The 18,396-nt window shown below is 50.4% G+C and overlaps 2 protein-coding genes across 5 annotated transcripts in view; both read left to right on the top strand.

Moving 5' to 3' along the window:
* ORC1 (origin recognition complex subunit 1) overlaps window positions 1-1,187 on the top strand; it is a 37,902-nt gene extending 36,715 nt beyond the window's left edge. For both annotated transcript variants that reach the window (XM_002915730.4, XM_019795834.2), the window contains exon 18: window positions 846-1,187. In XM_002915730.4, the coding sequence (XP_002915776.3) occupies window positions 846-1,037 (192 nt within the window). In that variant the 3' untranslated portion in view covers window positions 1,038-1,187. The remainder of the gene's footprint in view (window positions 1-845) is intronic.
* A 3,032-nt stretch (window positions 1,188-4,219) lies between these two features.
* On the top strand, window positions 4,220-18,263 carry CC2D1B (coiled-coil and C2 domain containing 1B). 3 transcript variants are annotated; one of them, XM_019795833.2, is made up of 25 exons: window positions 4,220-4,361; window positions 5,907-5,993; window positions 7,688-7,832; window positions 8,828-8,931; window positions 9,310-9,468; window positions 9,890-10,015; window positions 10,191-10,350; window positions 10,560-10,741; window positions 10,913-10,988; window positions 11,097-11,207; window positions 11,280-11,410; window positions 11,639-11,711; window positions 11,917-12,047; window positions 12,460-12,577; window positions 12,662-12,834; window positions 13,238-13,363; window positions 13,863-13,921; window positions 14,010-14,126; window positions 14,492-14,565; window positions 14,708-14,766; window positions 14,993-15,044; window positions 15,454-15,553; window positions 15,718-15,808; window positions 17,015-17,144; window positions 17,404-18,263. In XM_019795833.2, exons 2-24 carry the CDS (start codon window positions 5,928-5,930, stop codon window positions 17,141-17,143), a joined length of 2,562 nt encoding a protein of 853 aa, XP_019651392.1. In that variant the 5' UTR covers window positions 4,220-4,361; window positions 5,907-5,927; the 3' UTR covers window position 17,144; window positions 17,404-18,263. The 3 variants fall into 3 exon arrangements, with proteins under 3 accessions (XP_019651392.1, XP_011218681.1, XP_002915775.1); XM_011220379.3 differs by having other exon boundaries at window positions 12,442-12,577; XM_002915729.4 differs by having other exon boundaries at window positions 4,228-4,361; window positions 5,911-5,993; window positions 12,442-12,577.
* The last annotated feature ends 133 nt before the right edge of the window (window positions 18,264-18,396 follow it).

Genomic DNA, 18,396 nt, shown 5'->3' with positions numbered 1-18,396 from the left:
ACTGCTGGTTAGGTTTGCCCATTATTTTTCTCCTAGAGCCTGAAACAGCTCTTTGGCAGAATGGCTTTCATTTTTGTTTGTAAACATTTCCTGAACATCTACAATGTTCATTAACTGTGAAGGTGTGCCAGGAACCCTGAGTTGAATTGGTCAATATCCCTGTTCCTGACAAGCTCCCAGCCTGGGTGGTGGGGGTGAGGACAGGGGTGATTTATAAAGAGAATAGTGACCACGAAGTGCGGCAGGCTTGCCTGGTCCCCTGGAGGCGCTTTAGGAATCCATGTTTCCCACTGTCCTCCTGCCTCTCTTTATGCAGTATTCTCCCTGGGCCTTTGCGCTTTTCCAGGGGTCATGCTTTAGCACGTGTGCAGTATTATCTGCTAAGGAAAATGCCCTTGTAGCAAAATTTGACTTGAATTACGACAATCTCATTTGGAACTCTCACTCCCTGGAGACTAGGACTGTTTGTATAAGTGACAATTATGAGATACTTTATATCCACTAACACATTTTTGTTTCTAGGTATATAGTCAGCATGTGGCAGTATGTTTAATATATAAAACTAAAGCTCAGAAAGTGAAATAACTTGCCCAGGGTTGCATATTTGGGTGATTAGTAGAACCAGGATTCAGAGCTGTTCTGATTCCAAAGCCCGACTAGCATTCTGCCCCTGCGTTTGTGCCCCAGAAGGGCACCTGTTGATGCCTTCAGGGTATTGAGGATCCCGAATAAGAAGTACTGACTTGTCTACAAGAAGAAATAAATGATCAGGCACAGAACCAGTACTCCTTCCTTTCCTTTTCCGCTTTCTGGCATCTCACCTTGGATTTGCATTTTGTTTCTAGGTGTACAGTCAACATGTGGCACTGTGCAGAATGGAGGGGCTCCCATACCCGACCATGTCAGAGACAATGGCAGTGTGCTCTCACCTGGGCTCTTGCCGCCTCCTCCTTGTGGAGCCCAGCAGGAACGACCTGCTCCTTCGTGTGCGGCTCAATGTCAGCCAGGACGACGTGCTGTACGCGCTGAAGGAGTGAAGGGCTTCACAAGGAAGGACTTTGATCAGCTCTTTTCAAAGGGCTTGATTTTCTCTTTCTAAGCACATGGAATTGTTGTAGCAAAACATACTGAATGGAAATGGCTGTCATGTATTTTGAAATTTTCCATTAAATAATTTGCTTTTTCTAGAGTGTTTGAGAAGTTTACAGTCATTACAAACACCAGATTAAAAAAAACCAAACCATCCTTCCTACAATAGGCTCTCCTTGTGACTTTTCTTTCTGTTAACCCTGCTGTTTATTTAATGGCCACATGGTGTGCACACAATTATGTGTATCTATATAAAATAGTTGTGGGTGAATATGTGAGAAGTTGGTTACATTGGTGGCCTCTGGGAAGGAACTAGATGGCTATGGTCAGGCTTTAGAGGAATAAATCATGTATCTTTTAACTTTTGAACAATGTAAATATAACAAACCTAGTTTATAAAAGAGAACTTGCTGCTTGGGGAGCCTGGGTGGTGCAGTCAGGTAAGTGTCCCAACTCTTGGTTTCAGCTCAGGTCATGATCTCAGGGTCGTGAGATCGAGCCCTGCGTCGGGCTCTGCTTAGTGTGGAGTCTGTTTAAGACTCTATCTCCCTCTCTCTCTGCCCCTGGCTCCCCCTCCCTCTCTCTCTCTCTGAAATAAATAAATCTTAAAAAAAAAAAAAAAACCAAACTGCTGGGAATAATACCAGCGATAAGTAATCCCTATCAACAAATAGCTAGAAAATATGATTTTTAAAAAGTTACTATTTATCATAAAAAACATATCTTTAAATAAAAAAAACTTAGAAGGCACAAGATACCAAGAAATAAATCTAATAAAGAGATATAATCTCTAAATACAAATCTATTTCAGTCAAAATCTTGGCAGGGTTTTTGTGTAACTGCAATTCTCATATTTACATTTCCAACCAACAATGGAACTGACATCTAAAGCCTCCTTATGTCGGGCACTGAGAAAAACACATCACCTGTGTAATAGTCCTGCCAGAAATGTTTGACCTAAATCTGATAAGAAAATTATCAGATAAATCGGGGCGCCTGGGTAGCGCAGTCGTTAAGCGTCTGCCTTCGGCTCAGGGCGTGATCCTAGCGTTCCCGGATCGAGTCCCACATCGGGCTCCTCGGCTGGGAGCCTGCTTCTTCCTCTCCCACTCCCCTGCTTGTGTTCCCTCTCTCGCTGGCTGTCTCTCTGTCAAATAAATAAATAAAATATTAAAAAAAAAATTATCAGATAAATCAAAATTAAGGGGGAAGAAATTATGCAAAGCAACTGTTTCTCTTCAAAAATATTGGTATCACAAAAGACCAAAAAACCATGGAGGAACTATTCTAAACTAAAAGAGAATAGAGAAACGAGACCTAAATAGCTAAATGCACCGTGTGAAACTTGACTAGGTCATCGACTTAGAGATACAAACAATTATAAACATCTAAGTTTTATGTAAATGCTAAACTTTGTGAGTGGTAAGTTATTGTGATTATATAGGAGAATGTCCTTGTTGAAATATTTATGAGTGAAATAGAACATCTGCAAATAGTTCTCAAATAATTCAGAAAAAAAGTATATATATGCACATATATTTATAACTGCATAAAATAGAGGATCAATAACAGAGTAAAGAATTATACAATTAATAAAAAGGAAAAATGAGTGAATAAGTCATCCACAGAATAAGACACATGAAATGACCAACAAAATGGAAACATAGTAAATGAGGCCTGCAAGTCAAAACCCTTTCACATGTATTACAAAACCTTTCCAAGACCATAGGGAACAACTGGAACCCAGATGCCCCCGAGGGGAATATAAACCGAAACTCCTTTGGAGATGATCTGATATTTAATCTGGAAAATGCAGAAAACCTATGAGCCAGCAATCCCACTCCTAGGTATATACTCTAGAGAAACACATTGGACCCCAGGAGATGTGTACAAGAGTGTTCATAGCACTGTAAAATGGGCAAGCCATTGGGAAAGTGAATTATTTTCATACTTTGAAATATCACAGACAAGTGAAAAATAGCTATAGTATTGATGTGAATGAAGTTTACAAATAGAGTTGAGTAGAAAAAGAATATATGTAGTGATACCAATGATACAATGTTAAAGCTTGCAAAAAAAAAAGCTATAGATTGCTTAAATCTATACATACATAGTAGAAAATAAAACAACTTCAGGGGAGTTAGGTATCTCTTTGGGAAAGGGTTGCGACATGAGAGGTGTACTGGTGGCTTCAACTGTTATTGTACTGTTTTTTCTTAAATTTGTGGTAGATAACCCATATATTTGCGTTCCTTCACACAAAAAATCAACTATATTCAGTACCTACCACGTGCCGTGCAATGCTCAAGACACCGAGATAACTTGGAGAACAAACAGAAACGTCTGGCTTTGTGGAGCTTGCATTCAACCAAATATGAGATATTGTAGATCTCTCTGTATATATTAAATATTTCATAAAATAAAATTTTTTAATGAGAAAATGTAGAGCGAAACTTAAATTTTAAATGGTAAAGACGACCTCTTTGGAAAATGACCCAAAAGCAGTGAGATGGAAAAGGCCTTTGTCCAAGAAAACTGGAAGATTTTTGAAACCGCTACCTACAAACCGCAAAATAATAATTTAGAAGTTTAGGATTAGGCAGGAGTGCGTTTCTGGCTTTGTTTTAGGTGAAGATTCTCTACGTCGCCCCCCACCCGCCATTTCATCCTCCTGCAGGGTAGAGGAGTAATCTCTTCGTGTTAATCTGTCTGAAGTGACTTCACGAAGAGGTGCTATGAATATTGCCTGTCTTAGGTATTCAACCAGGCTTCTGACTAGAAAAGGTACATTCAGTTGCTGAATGATTAAGAAACAAATGGCGAGCCCCGTTCTCATTTCTCTACACTCAATTACGAAGAAAATCCCAACGAAGGTGGCAAGCAGGGAAGCCCCTCCTCTAGGGCGGAGCCTACGCCAGGCCCGAGGAAGTTGTAAACGCAGGGGCAGGGGACGCACCTACTGCATTTGCGCAAGCAGCGGCACACCCCAAAACCGCCCTGGCGAGCGCCGCGTTACCTGCTCGAAGGCGCCTGCGCGCTGAAAACTTCACCCTTCGAGTCACCTGTTGGAACGTCACGCCCACCTCATCTTGCGCATGCGTAGTGGGCGACTTACGGGCCGTGGAGTCACGTGTTAGGGCGCGAGCGGTCTCCCGCAGGGTCGCTTCCTGTCACGGCCGCTGCAGCCGCTGCCGTCGCCGCCCGGGGGCAGCGGGAGCCCTGGGCGGTGCCGGGCGGGATCAGGCCCAGGCTGGTTTCGGATCCCGCGTGAGGTATGCAGCGTACCCACCCCCCGGCGAGGGCAGATACAGGGCTGCGGGGGAGATGGAGGCGCTGGGGTAGGGCTGGGCGGCGCGTCCTGCCGCGCGGGAGTGGGGTCCCTCGGCTTCGTCTCCCCTGCGCCCTCCGCTGTCGTCTTCTCTCCCGAGTCCGGGCCCAGCACCGACGCTCCCAGCCCGATGCCCCAGAGCCTCAGACTCGGCCTGTCTGACCTCGTCTCTTCCCCGAGTCTGCTCATTCCGAGCCCCCGGCTCAGGTGACGGCCGGCCCTTCACCTAAGTCAGCGAACTCTGACGGCTGGAGTCACCGTGAGCGCCCCCTCCCGTGCGCCCACAGCCAGTTAACCTCGGAGCTCTGTTGATTTTACCCTCTAAGTGTGGAATCCATCCGCTTCTCTTCATCCCCGACGCCACCCCCGCGCTCCCCTCCGCTCGCCACTTTCGCAGGGACCGTTGCGAGATGCTCGGTACCGAGAAGGCTTCCAGCCTCCACTCTCCAACCTCTTCCCCTTTGCAGCCGGAGGGAGGTTTCTGAATCGCGGATGTGGTCCCGTCACGTCCACTGCCCTCAGGACCATGCCCAGAGTCCTTTAGGCTTAAAGGATTTTCCGTTTTGCCCCCTGTACAGATTTTCAGCTTCGCTGGTACTATTTCTTGTCTCACAGTAATCCCAGGTCTTTAGGTTGAGCAGATCAAACTGTTTCTTACCTGGGAACCAATCTCAGGTTGTTCCCTCTGGAATTCCATACCCCTTCCTTACCCCCAACTTTTTCATGACTCAGCACAAGCATCACGTTCTCCATGAAGTCTTTTCTCTCTGTGCTGGATAAGTGGCAGCTCCTGGGGATCCAGGGCCCCTGGAGCAGCCCTGTGTGGGTTTTGTCCATTGCCGAGGCTGCCTCCACCGTGTAAATGCTCCCTGAGGGCTGAGACCATGTCAGATTCATTCCTGCTCTTGCAGTGCCTGGCACAGGTTCTTTCAGTAGTGGGTCCTGGGAAAGGTTGTGAGACATCTGAATCAGAATGCTGACTCAGATTTCCCTGGAGCAGAACAGTCCAACAGAACTTAGTGTGGTGGTGAAAATGTTCGTCTGGCCAGTGGTAGACACTAGTTGAGGAACTGGATTTTAAATTTTAAAGTTAAATCGCAACATATGGCTACCATGTTTGACAACACAGCTTTAGAGCCTTTCTGAATCCTATCCAGCCTTGCACCCACCTGGTCCCTGAATCTGCCTTCTTATGCCCCTCCCCCAGCCTCTTGCGTTTAATCCAAATTGGTCACACAGTTCAGTAAGTTCTTATCGTGTGTCCCCACTGTCCACTTAAACCCATTAACAGGTGGACCCCATCCCTTCCATCTCCTATATTGCTTGCTCCAGTGCTATGATTCCAGCAACAGTATCTCATCCTGCGGTGTTAAAGGTTGCCTTTTTTCTCTGGTTTGGCAGTTTACTAACCACACCCTAGCTCAGGTAGCACTATTGGGGGTGGGGCTTTGTAGGCTGCTCCAGTCTGAGTCTCTTCCCTCCCCATCAGACAGGTATCACTGCCGTGAAGATGCCAGGGCCAAGACCTCGGAAAGGCCCTCAGGCCAGTGGCCAGGGTGTGGCAGCTGCAAAGCAGGTATGGTTATAGCCTCCTTCACTCCCTTGCCAGTCCGAGGGGGGCTCTCTAGACAGCTTGGGCAAACTGGGTCACCTTTTTGTTTTCCCCATTAGTCCAGAGACTGTACAGTTCCTCCTGGAGTTGGCAGAGCTGTTAGAGACCCTCTGACTACCCCCTGCCACCCACATGTGGGAGATGAGGCCTGAACTCTGCTGTATTTCAACCCAGGCATCCTGCTGCCATGGCCATCTCCATATGAGTGATCTGGAGGGCTAAGGAGCCACCAAATTTGGGCTGTTCTGATGGGGTGTCATCACTGTCATGGGTTTCTCATTTAGGGCCATGATTTTGCTTATTTTGTTTGCCAGCCAAGGATGCCAGGGCTTCAGAACTGTGGTCACTGGAAGAGTTTTACTGCTTAGGGACACAGGGCTGTGGCCCAGGTGGGAGACTGAGAGGTCTGTCCATTATGTAATCTGCTCCCTTTACTTCTTCTGGGCCCAAGTTCTGAAACTTCTTAGTCCATTTTTATTGTTTTAAAAGAGGTGGGAAATAAATAAATTTACTTATTTATTTTTAAAAAGGTGGGTAAAGGAGGTTGTGGGATAAAGAGCATAGCCTGAAATCACAAGGCCTTTAATTCTAGCTCTGGCACTTACATGGCTGCTTCAGTTTCACCTGAGCGTGGAGATAAAAATAGGGCTACCTTTTCCTGGAGTAGTTAAATTCATAGAGACAGAAAGTAGAATGGTTGTTGATGGGGTATGGGAGAGGCGAAAGGGGATTTGTTGAAGATGATGAAAAGAGTTCTGTGGGTGGATGGTGGCGGTGGTAATACAACAGTGTGAAAGTACTTAATGCCACTGAGCTATACACTTACAAAATGGTTGAGGTGAGTGGTGCCTGGCTGGCTCAGTCAGTAGGGCATGCAACTCTCGATCTTAGGGTCCTGAGTCCCGTATTGGACATAGACCTTACTTTTAAAAAAATGGTTAAGGTGATAATTTTTATGTTACATATGTTTTGGTTTTTTTTTAAAGATTTTACTTATTCATTTGAGAGAAAGAGTGTGCACACACACAAGCGGGGGTGGGTTTGCAGAGGGAGAAGGAGAAGACGACTCCCCACTGAGCAGGGAGCCTAATGATGCAGGGCTCCATCCCAGGGCTCCATCCCAGGACTCCGATATTGTAACCTGAGTCCATGACCTGAGCCAAAGGCGGACGCTTAACCAACCAAGCCACCCAGGTGCCCCTTGTTTTGTTTTGTTTTAAAGTTTATTTATTTTTAAGTAATTTCTGCACCCAGTGTGGGGCTCAAACTCACGGCCCCAAGATCAAGAGTCACAGACTCTTCCAACTGAACCAGCCAGATGCCCCTGTTACATGTGTTTTACCACATTAAAAAAAAAAAAAAATAGGACCTACGTCTCAGGATTGTGAGAATTAATGAAGATAATCATGTAGAATACGGAGTACAGTGCCTGACAGCTAGTGCTCTTATGCTGTGAGTAATAATAATGGCAATGTAGTCTTACTGGGGTCTTCACAGTCACTAGGGAGATAATTGTCCCAAAGACTAATGTTGCAGGCCTTAGTTTCCCTGTCTGCACATTGGGCCTTATACCTAATGAAGGACCCACTGACTGCCAAAGACTGGCTCTGGGACTGGTCCTCATTGTGTGGTTCCTAAGAACCATTCTCTGCTCTCAGCTGGGGCTCTTTGTGGAGTTCAGCCCTGAGGACATGCTGCTGGGGATGGAGGAGACTGAAGATGACGGAGACCTGGAGGCTGAACTGCTGGCCCTCACTGGAGAAGCAGGGGTCACAGGCAGGAAGCCAACACCCAAAGGGCAGGGTGAGTTTGCGGTACTGAACTGGCTCATTGCTGGGACCAGAAGGGTTCAGGCAGGTGGTAGAGAGGGTTCTCTCCTCATAGCTGGGAGGAGCCAGTTAGATCACCTGGTCCTTCTGATACCCATCCTTCTGCAGCCCTCCCACCAAGAGGCTGTCTTGCCTTGCTCATACACCTGTGTGATAGGAAGCTCATCCCTTCTCTGACTGTGCCTCTCCCCATTATGGACAATCAGCAGTCTGATTCTCACACTGACTCATGTCTTTGTCTTAGCACTAGCCAGAGCCCAGTATGGAGGAAGAGCTCAGCACAGACTGCATTGAGCACATAAGTGTACGGAAATTGTGTTGAATGAGCAGTGGAATCTCCCTCCCCAGCCTGGAAGAGGACGGAGACCTGAAGCCTGGGAGGGTCTGAGGGTCTAAACCTTTCTTTTAGCGAGAACCATCCCCCATCCCATGTGCCCCTGAGATGTGTACAATGGGAGGACCTGGGAAGGGCATCACTGGTCTGGGAGACCCATGGCATTTCTCTCTTCAGTCCAAACCTGCTTTGGAGCTAGATGAGCCTGGGTTCGAATCTTGGCTCTCCCACTTACTAGGATTGCAATGTGAGGAAAATTAACATTGGTATTATTATTAGTTCACTCCTATAAAAAGGGTCTGATAGTATCTGTCTTGCAAAATTATTGTGAAGCTTCAATGGACGTTAAAAATCTTTACATATGCAGAACAAGTGGTTGGGGGAATGAATGGACGTGTCTATGAATAACTATGACAACAAAAATGCCAAGAAGGGAGCACTCCCAGGGAGCTTTCCCAGCTGAGGGTCTTTTGAGCTGGGTCATAAAGAAAGAGCAGGAATTTTCCAGGTGGGACTTGGGCTGTGGAAGGGAAGGAGGATTTCTATGTGGGTGTGTCTTGCTGGCACAGTGGATTGAAGATCCTCCTCATGGACCTTTTCTAATTGCCTGATCCTCTGTGACCCTCTTCCCTCAGCCCCCCTGCCTATGGCCCACATCGAGAAGTTGGCTGCAGACTGTATGCGGGATGTGGAGGAGGACGAGGAGGAGGAAGGGCTGGAGGAGGATGCAGACTTGCTGGTGCGTCTGCCACGCTGGTGTCTGAGGGCTCTGTGATCAAGCCTGTGGAGGAGGCCTGGGGTTTGTCTCTTTGTGTGTTCCAAGGTTGAGTGAGTGTCTTGCCCTTCTGGGGTCCATTTCCCTAACTACAGTGTGAGACTAGTCTCTTTTGATGTCTGGTCTGAGCTATGCATTCAGGGATTTTCAGATTTGGAGTCTTCACTGTTTTGAAGGCTCTCATTCGTCAGATTAAAGGAGTGTTTTGGTAAAGAGGACACAGGGATAGGCACAGTGACTGATGCTGGGAAATACTGCTGGGGGAGAGGGTCCTTTATTCTCAGATGCTATCATGGGTATGGCCCTGAGGTTCACAAGCTCCTGAGACTTGTCTCCCCCCAGACTGAGCTGCAGGAGGTCCTGGGTGCAGATGAGGAGGCTGGGCCCTTGGATGGTGATAAGACAGCTAGCCCAGGTGGCTCTGAAGAGGAGAAGGGACAAGAAAGCATTGAAGCTCCAGGGCAGACAGGTCTACTAACAGCTTCAGTCCCAGCAGCTCAGGTAGGTTCTGGAGGGACCCTGTGTGCCTCCACTGCCCCTTCGTGTCTGTGTGTAGCATGCATGTGGCATGGCTTGCGTAGAAAGGCTGCAGTCACCCTTTCCAGGGTCCTCCTCCAGCAGCTGCCCCAAGCAGAGTCAGAGCATGAGAAACTGCTTGGTGGCTGGAGAGCCTCAAAGGCCTCTCTGTTCTCCCAGACCACCCCCTACAGCCATTTCCTGGCTGTCTAGGCCTCTGTGTTTTTCTCTGACATGGCCTCTGGCCTCTCCAGTGAGTCTTTGCCTCCCACCTTGAGGCTTTTAGGCTCTTCCTTCTCCTTGAATCCAAAAGCTCCATTTTCTGGGGCAGCTTCCTTGCAGGGAGGGAGCAGCAAGGGCCTAGCTGGCCCTGGAGTGGCCATGCCCTGAACTGAAGTATCTACAGGCTGGAGGGCCTCAGGGGCTGCAGGCTCTACTGGAGGACCGGATCCACAACTACCGGGAGGCTGCAGCCAGTGCCAAGGAGGCAGGTGAAGCAGCCAAAGCCAGGCGCTGTGAGCGTGGCCTGAAGGTGGGTTGGGCCTAGCCAGAGAGCAGGGCTGGGAGGAGTAGGGCTGAAGGCAGTGGGTAAAGCAGCAAGAGGGGCGGCTTCCCCACTAGCCTTGTGAAGGTGAAGGATTCCTGCCCTGTCTTCAAGCAGGGTTCAGGCTGAGATGGCTGGCTGGGCTTCTGGTTCTCTCCCTCAGACTCTGGAGGCGCAGCTGGCTGCTGTGAGGAAAGGCAGGAAGATCAGTGAGGATGAGATTCCACCTCCAGTGGCCTTGGGCAAGAGACAGCCGCCCCCCTGGGAAACAACCGACAGGAGCCCTGAGGCAGATGCCCCAGCTCCCTTCACCATAGAGCCAGGTATCTGGAGACATTCCAAGTCCTGTCCTAGTCTCCAAAGTCAGAACCCATGGCCTGCCTCCCCATCCTGCCACATTGTCCGTTGTCATCAGTTGCACCTACCCAGAAAGGTCCTCAGGCCAAAAGACTTGTAGGCACTGGGAACCCAAAGTGTGCACCTTCTTCCTTGATCCTTATGCCCCTTCTGCGGGCTTTTTGTTTCTTAATAGACAAGCCCTCCCAGCCGGAGACAAGCCTCTTAGGCAGCCCTGGCATTTCTGCCCCACCTGATTCAGACCCAGACCCACAGGCCCTCTTGTCGGCTCGACAGAGAGAGTATAAATTGGCTGCCCTGAATGCCAAGCGGGCTGGAGATCTCGACCGTGCACGAGAGTTCATGAGGATTGGGAAGGTATGACGTCTTGACTCAGAAGCCCTGTGTCCAAGCCCTTGTTTCACAAATGGGGGCAGTGATCAGCTCAAGGTCATGCATGTAGACTGAGCATGAATGAGACTGGTCTGAGGGGTTTTTTCAGTGTAGGTGTTCCCTGGTTTTATGCTCACACCTGCTTTTCCTACTCAGAGATTTGGTGCAGTCCTGGAGGCCCTGGAGAAGGGGCAGCCTGTGGACCTGAATGCCATGCCCCCAGCACCAGAGGGTAAGTATGGAGACAGTGGGGTAGGGCCTGCTCAGGCTGGGATTGGGAGGTTTCAGGGCTGGGACTGGCCAGGCACCTCTGCTTAACACCTCTCCTCTGGGTCCCCAGATCTGAAGCCCCTTCCACACGCTTCCAACGCTCTCACAGCACCCTCAGTTGTACCCCCAGCAGTGGAGCGAGTACAGCCAGTGATGGCCTCTGACACTCCAGCAGCCCCAGGTAGGATGGGATGGTGTAGTGGGGGCCTGGGGAGAGGCAGCAGAGCTGATGCCATTTCTTTTCTCCTTTAAGTGGTCCCTGCTGAGCCACAGACGGTGCTGGATGCCCTGCAGCAGAGACTGAACAAGTACCGTGAGGCAGGCACGCAGGCGCGGGGCAGCGGGGATGAGCGCAAGGCGAGGATGCATGAGCGCATTGCCAAGGTGGGCCCACAGCTGTACAGCCCCTCGCCTGTGTCAGCCTGTCTCCCTGGGTGGCTGCTCTCTGTTGCTGGAGCTACCCTTGGTCTTTGAGTCTCCATCTGTCTGTCTCTCTTTCTGGACTTCCTCCTGCCTCAGGGGCTCTTTTTCCTTTTGCGGCTGCTTTCAGTCTTCTCCCTGTGTGGAACCTGCAGACTGCTACCCGCCCTAAGTCCCTCCCTTCCCTTGCAGCAATATCAAGATGCCATTCGAGCACACCGGGCAGGACGGAGAGTTGACTTTGCTGAGTTGCCTGTTCCTCCAGGTGAGTGGGGCTTGGCCTAGGGGCTCTATGAGGAGGTCTCTGAGCAAGAAAGGGGGAGGGGGAAATGTTTTCTTGTGTATCTGCCTCTGCTCTGTGGGAGCCATCCGGCCCAGCCATGGCCAGGAAGACGCAGCCAAGGCCCACAGCAGCCTAGTGCTTCCCCAGGGCTACCCTATCCTCTGCCAGCTGTCTCTGTCTTCCACAGGATTCCCCCCCATTCCTGGCCTGGAACCCACTGTGGGCACTGAGGCGGATGCAGTGGCAGCTACTCTAGCAGCTGCCCAGAAACTGGCTTCCGTGGAGGATACAGCCCCGGCAGAGGAAAATGAGGATGAGGTTTGGCAGAGGGCCTGAGACTCCAGGAGTTGGTGGGGGGGAAAATAGCAGATGAGGGGTAAACCCAGACCCTGTTGTCCTTACTAACAAACCCAGTGAGGGAGGTATGCTTTTTTTTTTTTACTGAGAAAACTTGGCCAAGTACACCCAGCTAGGAGTTAGCAGAGCTGGAATCAAACCAGTGTCTTAACTCCAGGGCCCAGGTTCAGTGCCCATTACCCTGCTGTTTCCTACTGGGAAGGTTTTGAGGCTGCTTCCAGCTCTGAGATTCTCCAGGGCCTGTGAAGGGAAGCCATTCATTTCAGGTTACACAGGAAGTTAGTGCATCATTAGGAAGAGAGCCCAGGTCTGGGAGCTGCCATAGCCCGGGTGGGGAACATGTCCCCTGTGACAGCTTCCTGGGCACCTGCAGGATGAGCCCCCAGCCCAGGCCCCAGTGGCCAAGAAGCCAGCAAAGCCTGTGGTACCTTCGTTCCGGGCCCTGCCTGAATCCAAGGCCTCAAGTTCTAAGGAGTCACTGAGTCCCTCTGGTGAGTTGGGGAGAAGAGGGATGGAGGAGTGAAAGCTCTAGTGAGGGACAGGCCTGGCTCTAACTGTTGTCCCTCGTCCTTCAGTGCGGGAGCAGCTGGCATTGCTAGAGGCACGGAAACAGCAGTACCAGCGGGCAGCCCTGCAGGCCAAGCGTGGCCAGGACCTGGAGCAGGCCAAAGCCCACTTGCGGGTGGCCAAGTACCTTGAGGCTCAGATCACGCAGGTACGAGCTGGCCGACATGTGGACCTCTCCAAGGTGAGTCTCATCTCGCTGAGCAGCAGGACTTCTCAGGCAGAGCATTGGCAGGCTTCACAGGCAGGGCTGGGAATGAAGCAGCTGCTTGGTGGGGGCGGGATGCAGCTGGGATATGGTGACAGCTTGGAAAGAGCTTGTTCCTTATGCCAGTCTACCCCATGGCCCCGAGAGAGACCAGGGAAGGCCAGGTGGGCTGCCTGTGGTCAGAGATGACAAGATAGGGCAAGGCTAGTGGAAAGCAGAGCGTTGCGGCAGCCTGGGATAGAATGGGAGGCAGTGGGTTCCCATCACTGGAGGTTAGCAGACCCTGGAGAAACATTTAGTTTGGATTCTGCATTTGTTAGGCTCAGTGGAGGAATAATCTGACTCTTGGGGCCCCTGAGGGGCCTTGTGACCTGGGCAGGTGCCTTCACCCTTGACGGATGAGGAGGGTGACTTCATCCTCATTCACCATGAGGACCTGCGACTCTCCCAGAAGGCAGAGGAGGTGTACGCCCAGCTACAAAAAATGCTTCTGGAGCAACATGAGGTCAGTGGACTGCTTGTCTGTCTCCCCTTTCTGTGCCCACAGCCCCTTCAGAGAAAGGTGTGGGGCTCAGGTCAGACAGGCCCGGATTCAAGATCTAGCTCTTCTTCTTACCGTTTGTGACCATGGGGAAAGTACTTTGAAGACAGGAGGAAGACAGAAGTGCAAAGGGAGACACGTGTGTGTGTTTGTGTGTGTGTGTATTTATCTGTCTGAATTGCTGCCTTTAAGTCTGCTTCTGATGTTTCTGTTAGGATTTGAGGGAAGAACAGGAGTTTGATAAGTGAATTTTGGGGGAATGGCTGTCCTCAGGAAAGAAAACAGCAAAAACCTAGGCAGAAAAGTGTGATGGAACTTGGGAACAGTGGCCTTGGAGTATGTGTTGGGTGAAGGAGGGGTGAGGCTACAGAAGGAGGTCAGAGCTTTCAGAAGTCAGGTCTCAAATGCCAACCTAGACAGTCCTGCTTTGGGCTCTGGAGTCAGTCTGGGTCCTTATTTTCAGAAGTGTCTGCTGTTCTCCAAGCAGTTCATGCACCAGGGCAATGTGGCTGAGACTACCAGGTAAGTGCCAGGCCTGGGTCTGGGGCTTACTGGGTGGGCAGGAGAAAACAAGCCCTGCCATGCTCATGTGCCCACCCATCCCCATCAGGTTTGAGAATCTCGCTCAGGACCGTAAGAAGCAGCTTGAGATCCTGCAGCTGGCCCAGGCCCAGGGCCTTGACCCTCCCAGCCATCACTTTGAGTTGAAGACATTCCAGACTGTGAGGTGCCAAATCCTAAGGAAAACAGTGGCTCCGTGCAGGAATAGGGATGGAGACTGGCAACTTAGGCCCTTTTAGTGAGGCTTCCCAGGCTTAGCCCTGCTGTTGGCACTGGGATTAGGGAGGAATGGGCTGTGGTTGCCTGCCTGGGAAAAGCTCAGAGCTGTGGTGGCTATGGACTGGGGGTCACGTAGGGCTGAGGTCTGTGTACCAGCTCTACCACTCTGCCCAGACAAGCTCTGCTTCCCTGGGCCTACGCTCCTGACCACCTCCTAGCGAGGCAGGCAGGCAGGCAAATAAGCACCGAAGAGGGGACCTTTTCCTACCACTCTCCTTCACTTTGTTCTTTCTCCTTGCTTCTTGGTTATAGGATCTTCTCAGAACTCAACAGCACAGAAATGCATCTGATCATTGTCCGGGGAATGAACCTCCCAGCCCCTTCAGGTAGCCCTAGGGCCTCGTCTCCTCCAGGCTCTTGCCCAGACACTTCACCCCGGCCAAGAGAGAGGCACTGGCTCTCCCTCCTTATCAAGCACTGGGTTCCTGGTTCCTCCTCCTGACCCTGGATCCCCTTTCTCCTTCACAGGGGTGACTCCTGATGACTTGGATGCTTTTGTGCGATTTGAGTTCCACTACCCTAACTCGGTGAGGTTCAGGTAGAGGTAGGATTCCCCTGAACCCCATATTCCATTCCAGGATCCTGTGCTCAATTTCTCTGCATTCCCTGGGAGATCTGGCTACTGGGAAGGGTTTGAAGACCTTTGGGTGCATTCCTTACAGGGGGGCAGTCACTTCCCTCAGCAGTGAGACTCTTCGTACTGTAGAGCTCTTTTTTCAAGCTGTCCTGACTTCTCCCATCTTACTGCTTTAGGACCAGGCTCAAAAAAGCAAAACGGCTGTGGTGAAGAACACAAACTCTCCAGGTGAGGACCACTTTCTCCTCCCACTCGCTGATACGTGTGCAGCACTTTTGTTTTTAGAGTGCTTTCAGGTCTGTTATCTTAGTTGGTTTACTCAACTTGGGAGGTAAGGCATCTGGGGAAATGGAGGCTCAGAGAAGTAGAGTTATTTGCCTAGGGCCCCACAGCAAGGAGGTGGTGGAAATGGGACTTGAATCCAAATTCTTCCCTTTTTGGTAGAATCTGTGTCTAGTAAGAGTACAAAAATTGTGTGGACTTCCAAGGCCAGGACCTAGCTCTACCACCCTCTGGTGGCAGTCACTCTAAATTGCAGGCAGAGAGGTAGGGGAGGCCAGCTGTGAGCCTCGGTTTCCACTTCCTCAGGAGATCCTTGGGAGCCCGAGCCACTTCTTGTCTTCTCCCATTCTTTCAGAATTTGATCAGCTCTTCAAATTAAACATCAACCGAAACCACCGGGGCTTCAGGAGGGTGATCCAAAGCAAAGGAATCAAGTTTGAAATCTTCCACAAAGGGTGAGTTCCTGGTCAGTTACACTGCCAAGGTGGGCTGGGCGGAAGGAGTAGCTTCGGTTGCTGCCCCTGCTGCTGCTCCGTTTTCCTGCAGTGGCCCTGGCTGGCTCATTTCTACTTTCCCTACTCTTCCCGGTCTGACACTTTGCTGATTCTTGGTTCCCCAGATCCTTCTTCAGAAGCGACAAGCTGGTTGGCACAGCCCACCTGAAGCTGGAGCGGCTGGAGAATGAGTGTGAAATCAGAGAGATTGTGGAGGTAGGATGAGCAAACCAGAGGGCTTGGCAAGTAAGAACTGACATTCATTGAGCAGCAGTCCCTATTGTAGGTTTTTTGTGCCCATTCATTATAAGACATCCATGAATGTGCCGTAGACTAGGTGCTATTCCCATTCCACAAATGAAGAGATCGACAGGGTCTGAGAAAATGCCATGGCATCCCTGGACAGGAAGCAGTGATACTTTCCACAACACTCTGAGTCACCTAAGTTCCCAGAATGGTGGATTAGAGTGCTTTTGAGGGGTCTAATCGTTCCTGTCAACTCAGCATACGTAAATTCCTAGGTTTTGTGGGGGCAGAGTTGCGGTTGGGGCAGTTGCCTAGCAGCATGATGAAGCAGAACAAGCTCTGGGCATAAAGGCAGTTTCCGATTGGCACGGCACCCCCTGCCGCCCCACAGAATGCAGCTGGTCTGTGTTTAGGAACTGGCTCCAGATCAGGTCCTTAAACCTCTGTGAACTCATAGAATTTCATAGGTGGGGACTCTGAGAGCTCGGACAGGTGAGGAAACTAAGGTCCAGTGGAGAAGGGTGTTCCATGAGCACATGTATCGTGCCCCTGGCAGGCCTTGGCCCAGATCCTTGCGGATGCTTTTGTAGGCTGGGGCTTCTCCCACTACATGTGCCTGCCCCCACTTCCTGTCTTGGGGGAGATGTTCTTATGCAGGGCCTGCTCTGTATTGGCCCCACTGCAGGCAGGCCACTGCTTTGTGCTCCAGCTGCCCAGGCTCCAGCTGCTGTAGGAGGAGGGAAGCAGTGTAGTGGGTGGAAAGAAACTCTTGGCCTGGGTTCTAGTCCTAGCCTCGCCCCACAGTGGCTGTTTAACCTTACCATTCACTTCTTTCTGCCCGTCTGTGAAGTACGGGCTTGGGCTTAGTGGTTTTCAGGCTGTAGCTTGAAGCCAGAGCATTTTTTCCAGGAGTTGCCGTGGGGAAGCCGAGAGGGCAGAGCTCTGGGTTTCTCATCTCCACTTCAAAGCATTGACCCTTATTCGGATTTACATGTTACTTAAGACTTAATCTGAAACCACCAAAAAGCAGGAGTGCAGGGTTGTCATGAAATGGACTCCTGTGTTGACACTGCAGGACAGGTGAGCTCCTTCCTTGCCCAGCCTCAGCCAGGGAGCTGTCTGTTCCCGGCCCCTGCCCTCTCTTAGTTACCATCTCTTTCTCTGTGGTCTTCACAGGTCCTGGATGGAAGGAAGCCCACTGGGGGCAAGCTGGAGGTGAAGGTGAGGCTGCGGGAGCCTCTGAGTGGCCAGGATGTGCAGATGGTCACTGAAAACTGGCTGGTCCTGGAGCCCAGGGGCCTGTAAGGTAAGGTGGGCAGCTGCCTGGGTCCTTCAATCTCTGCCTTCAGAGATTCTTCCAGTATTCCCTTTCTCTCTGGGGAGAAAACCTAGGATTTTCTCATCTGTATGGACAACCAAGAGGCAAAACTTGGGTAGGGCTCAGGCTGAGTTTCTGATCAAGAGAACTGGAGATCCCAAGTCTGTCTACAGGAAATCTTTTCTGAACTCTCTTTGCATATTCACTGCAGTTTAGACCTACTGCATATGCTTTGTGCCTCGTGCAGGAGACGGTTGGTGTCGGGAGAGGAAACAGGCCAGCGACTGTGCAGGAGCATACTTTCCCAGCTTTGCCGGCTGCAGAAGCCCTGGTACATAGGGAAGATGTTGCTACACGAGCACCAAAGATCTGTGAAGTATGTGCATCACTGACCGCACAGCCCTGGTCTTTCCTGTTGCTGGCCCCTCTCTGGGCCTCCACCAAAGCAGCCTGGATTACAGGAGTCCCCTCCCCCTTCCTCTGCCTCCCTCTCCTGCTTGGCGGAGGCAAAGATAGCCTCATTGCTGTGTGTCACGGAGTCTTCCAGCCCCTTAACCCTTGTGTAGCAACTGTGTGTAGCTTACCCTAGCCCCCAGTTGCAATATTTCTGGATGTGCCTTTAAAAGATCTAATAACTAAGGGATGGGAGAACTTGAGGGTGATTGGAAACCCCCCCACACCTAGGGTGGGGGCAGGGTTCCGTGACTCCACTGGGACATTGGCAGCCTATCCCACACAACTCCCGTTTACCCCAGCTGTGCCTGTGCCTTGGTTCCTGACTGCTGCTGCACTAGCCTCCCTGCTTCCCAAAGCTCAGTGGAGGAGGGAAATTACATTCAGGAATGTGTGCTGGGAAGTAAGGGCAAGGTTGTATCTGGGTTTGGTCCATGCACCTAAGACTAAAGGAAACGACTGTTAACTGGAAGAAAAAAATATAAATATATATAATTTTATGTAGCTGTTTTTATTTTAAAAACTAGATCTAATTCATTATAGGGGTTTTACACTCTGTATGCAGAGTAACTATCAAAGTCCTAAATAAAAGCGCTGTTCCCTATCCCTTTTAAAAGCCAGAGTGGCAATAACATTTGTTAATTGTGACAGAAACTGCTGCAATGGTTTCCTCTTTTGAGAAGGGGCAAGCGGAAGCCTTATGTCTTCTGCTGATCTCCTAGAGAAATCCCTTAGTTCCTTCCCAGGAAATTCTCCTCTGGCTTTTTCTGAATGGATGGAGACAATG

Source organism: Ailuropoda melanoleuca, chromosome 2 (assembly GCF_002007445.2).
Source record: "Ailuropoda melanoleuca isolate Jingjing chromosome 2, ASM200744v2, whole genome shotgun sequence".
Lineage (NCBI taxonomy): Eukaryota > Metazoa > Chordata > Mammalia > Carnivora > Ursidae > Ailuropoda > Ailuropoda melanoleuca.
Note: the sequence above shows the minus strand (reverse complement) of the source record. Positions and strands in the feature narration are given on the sequence as shown.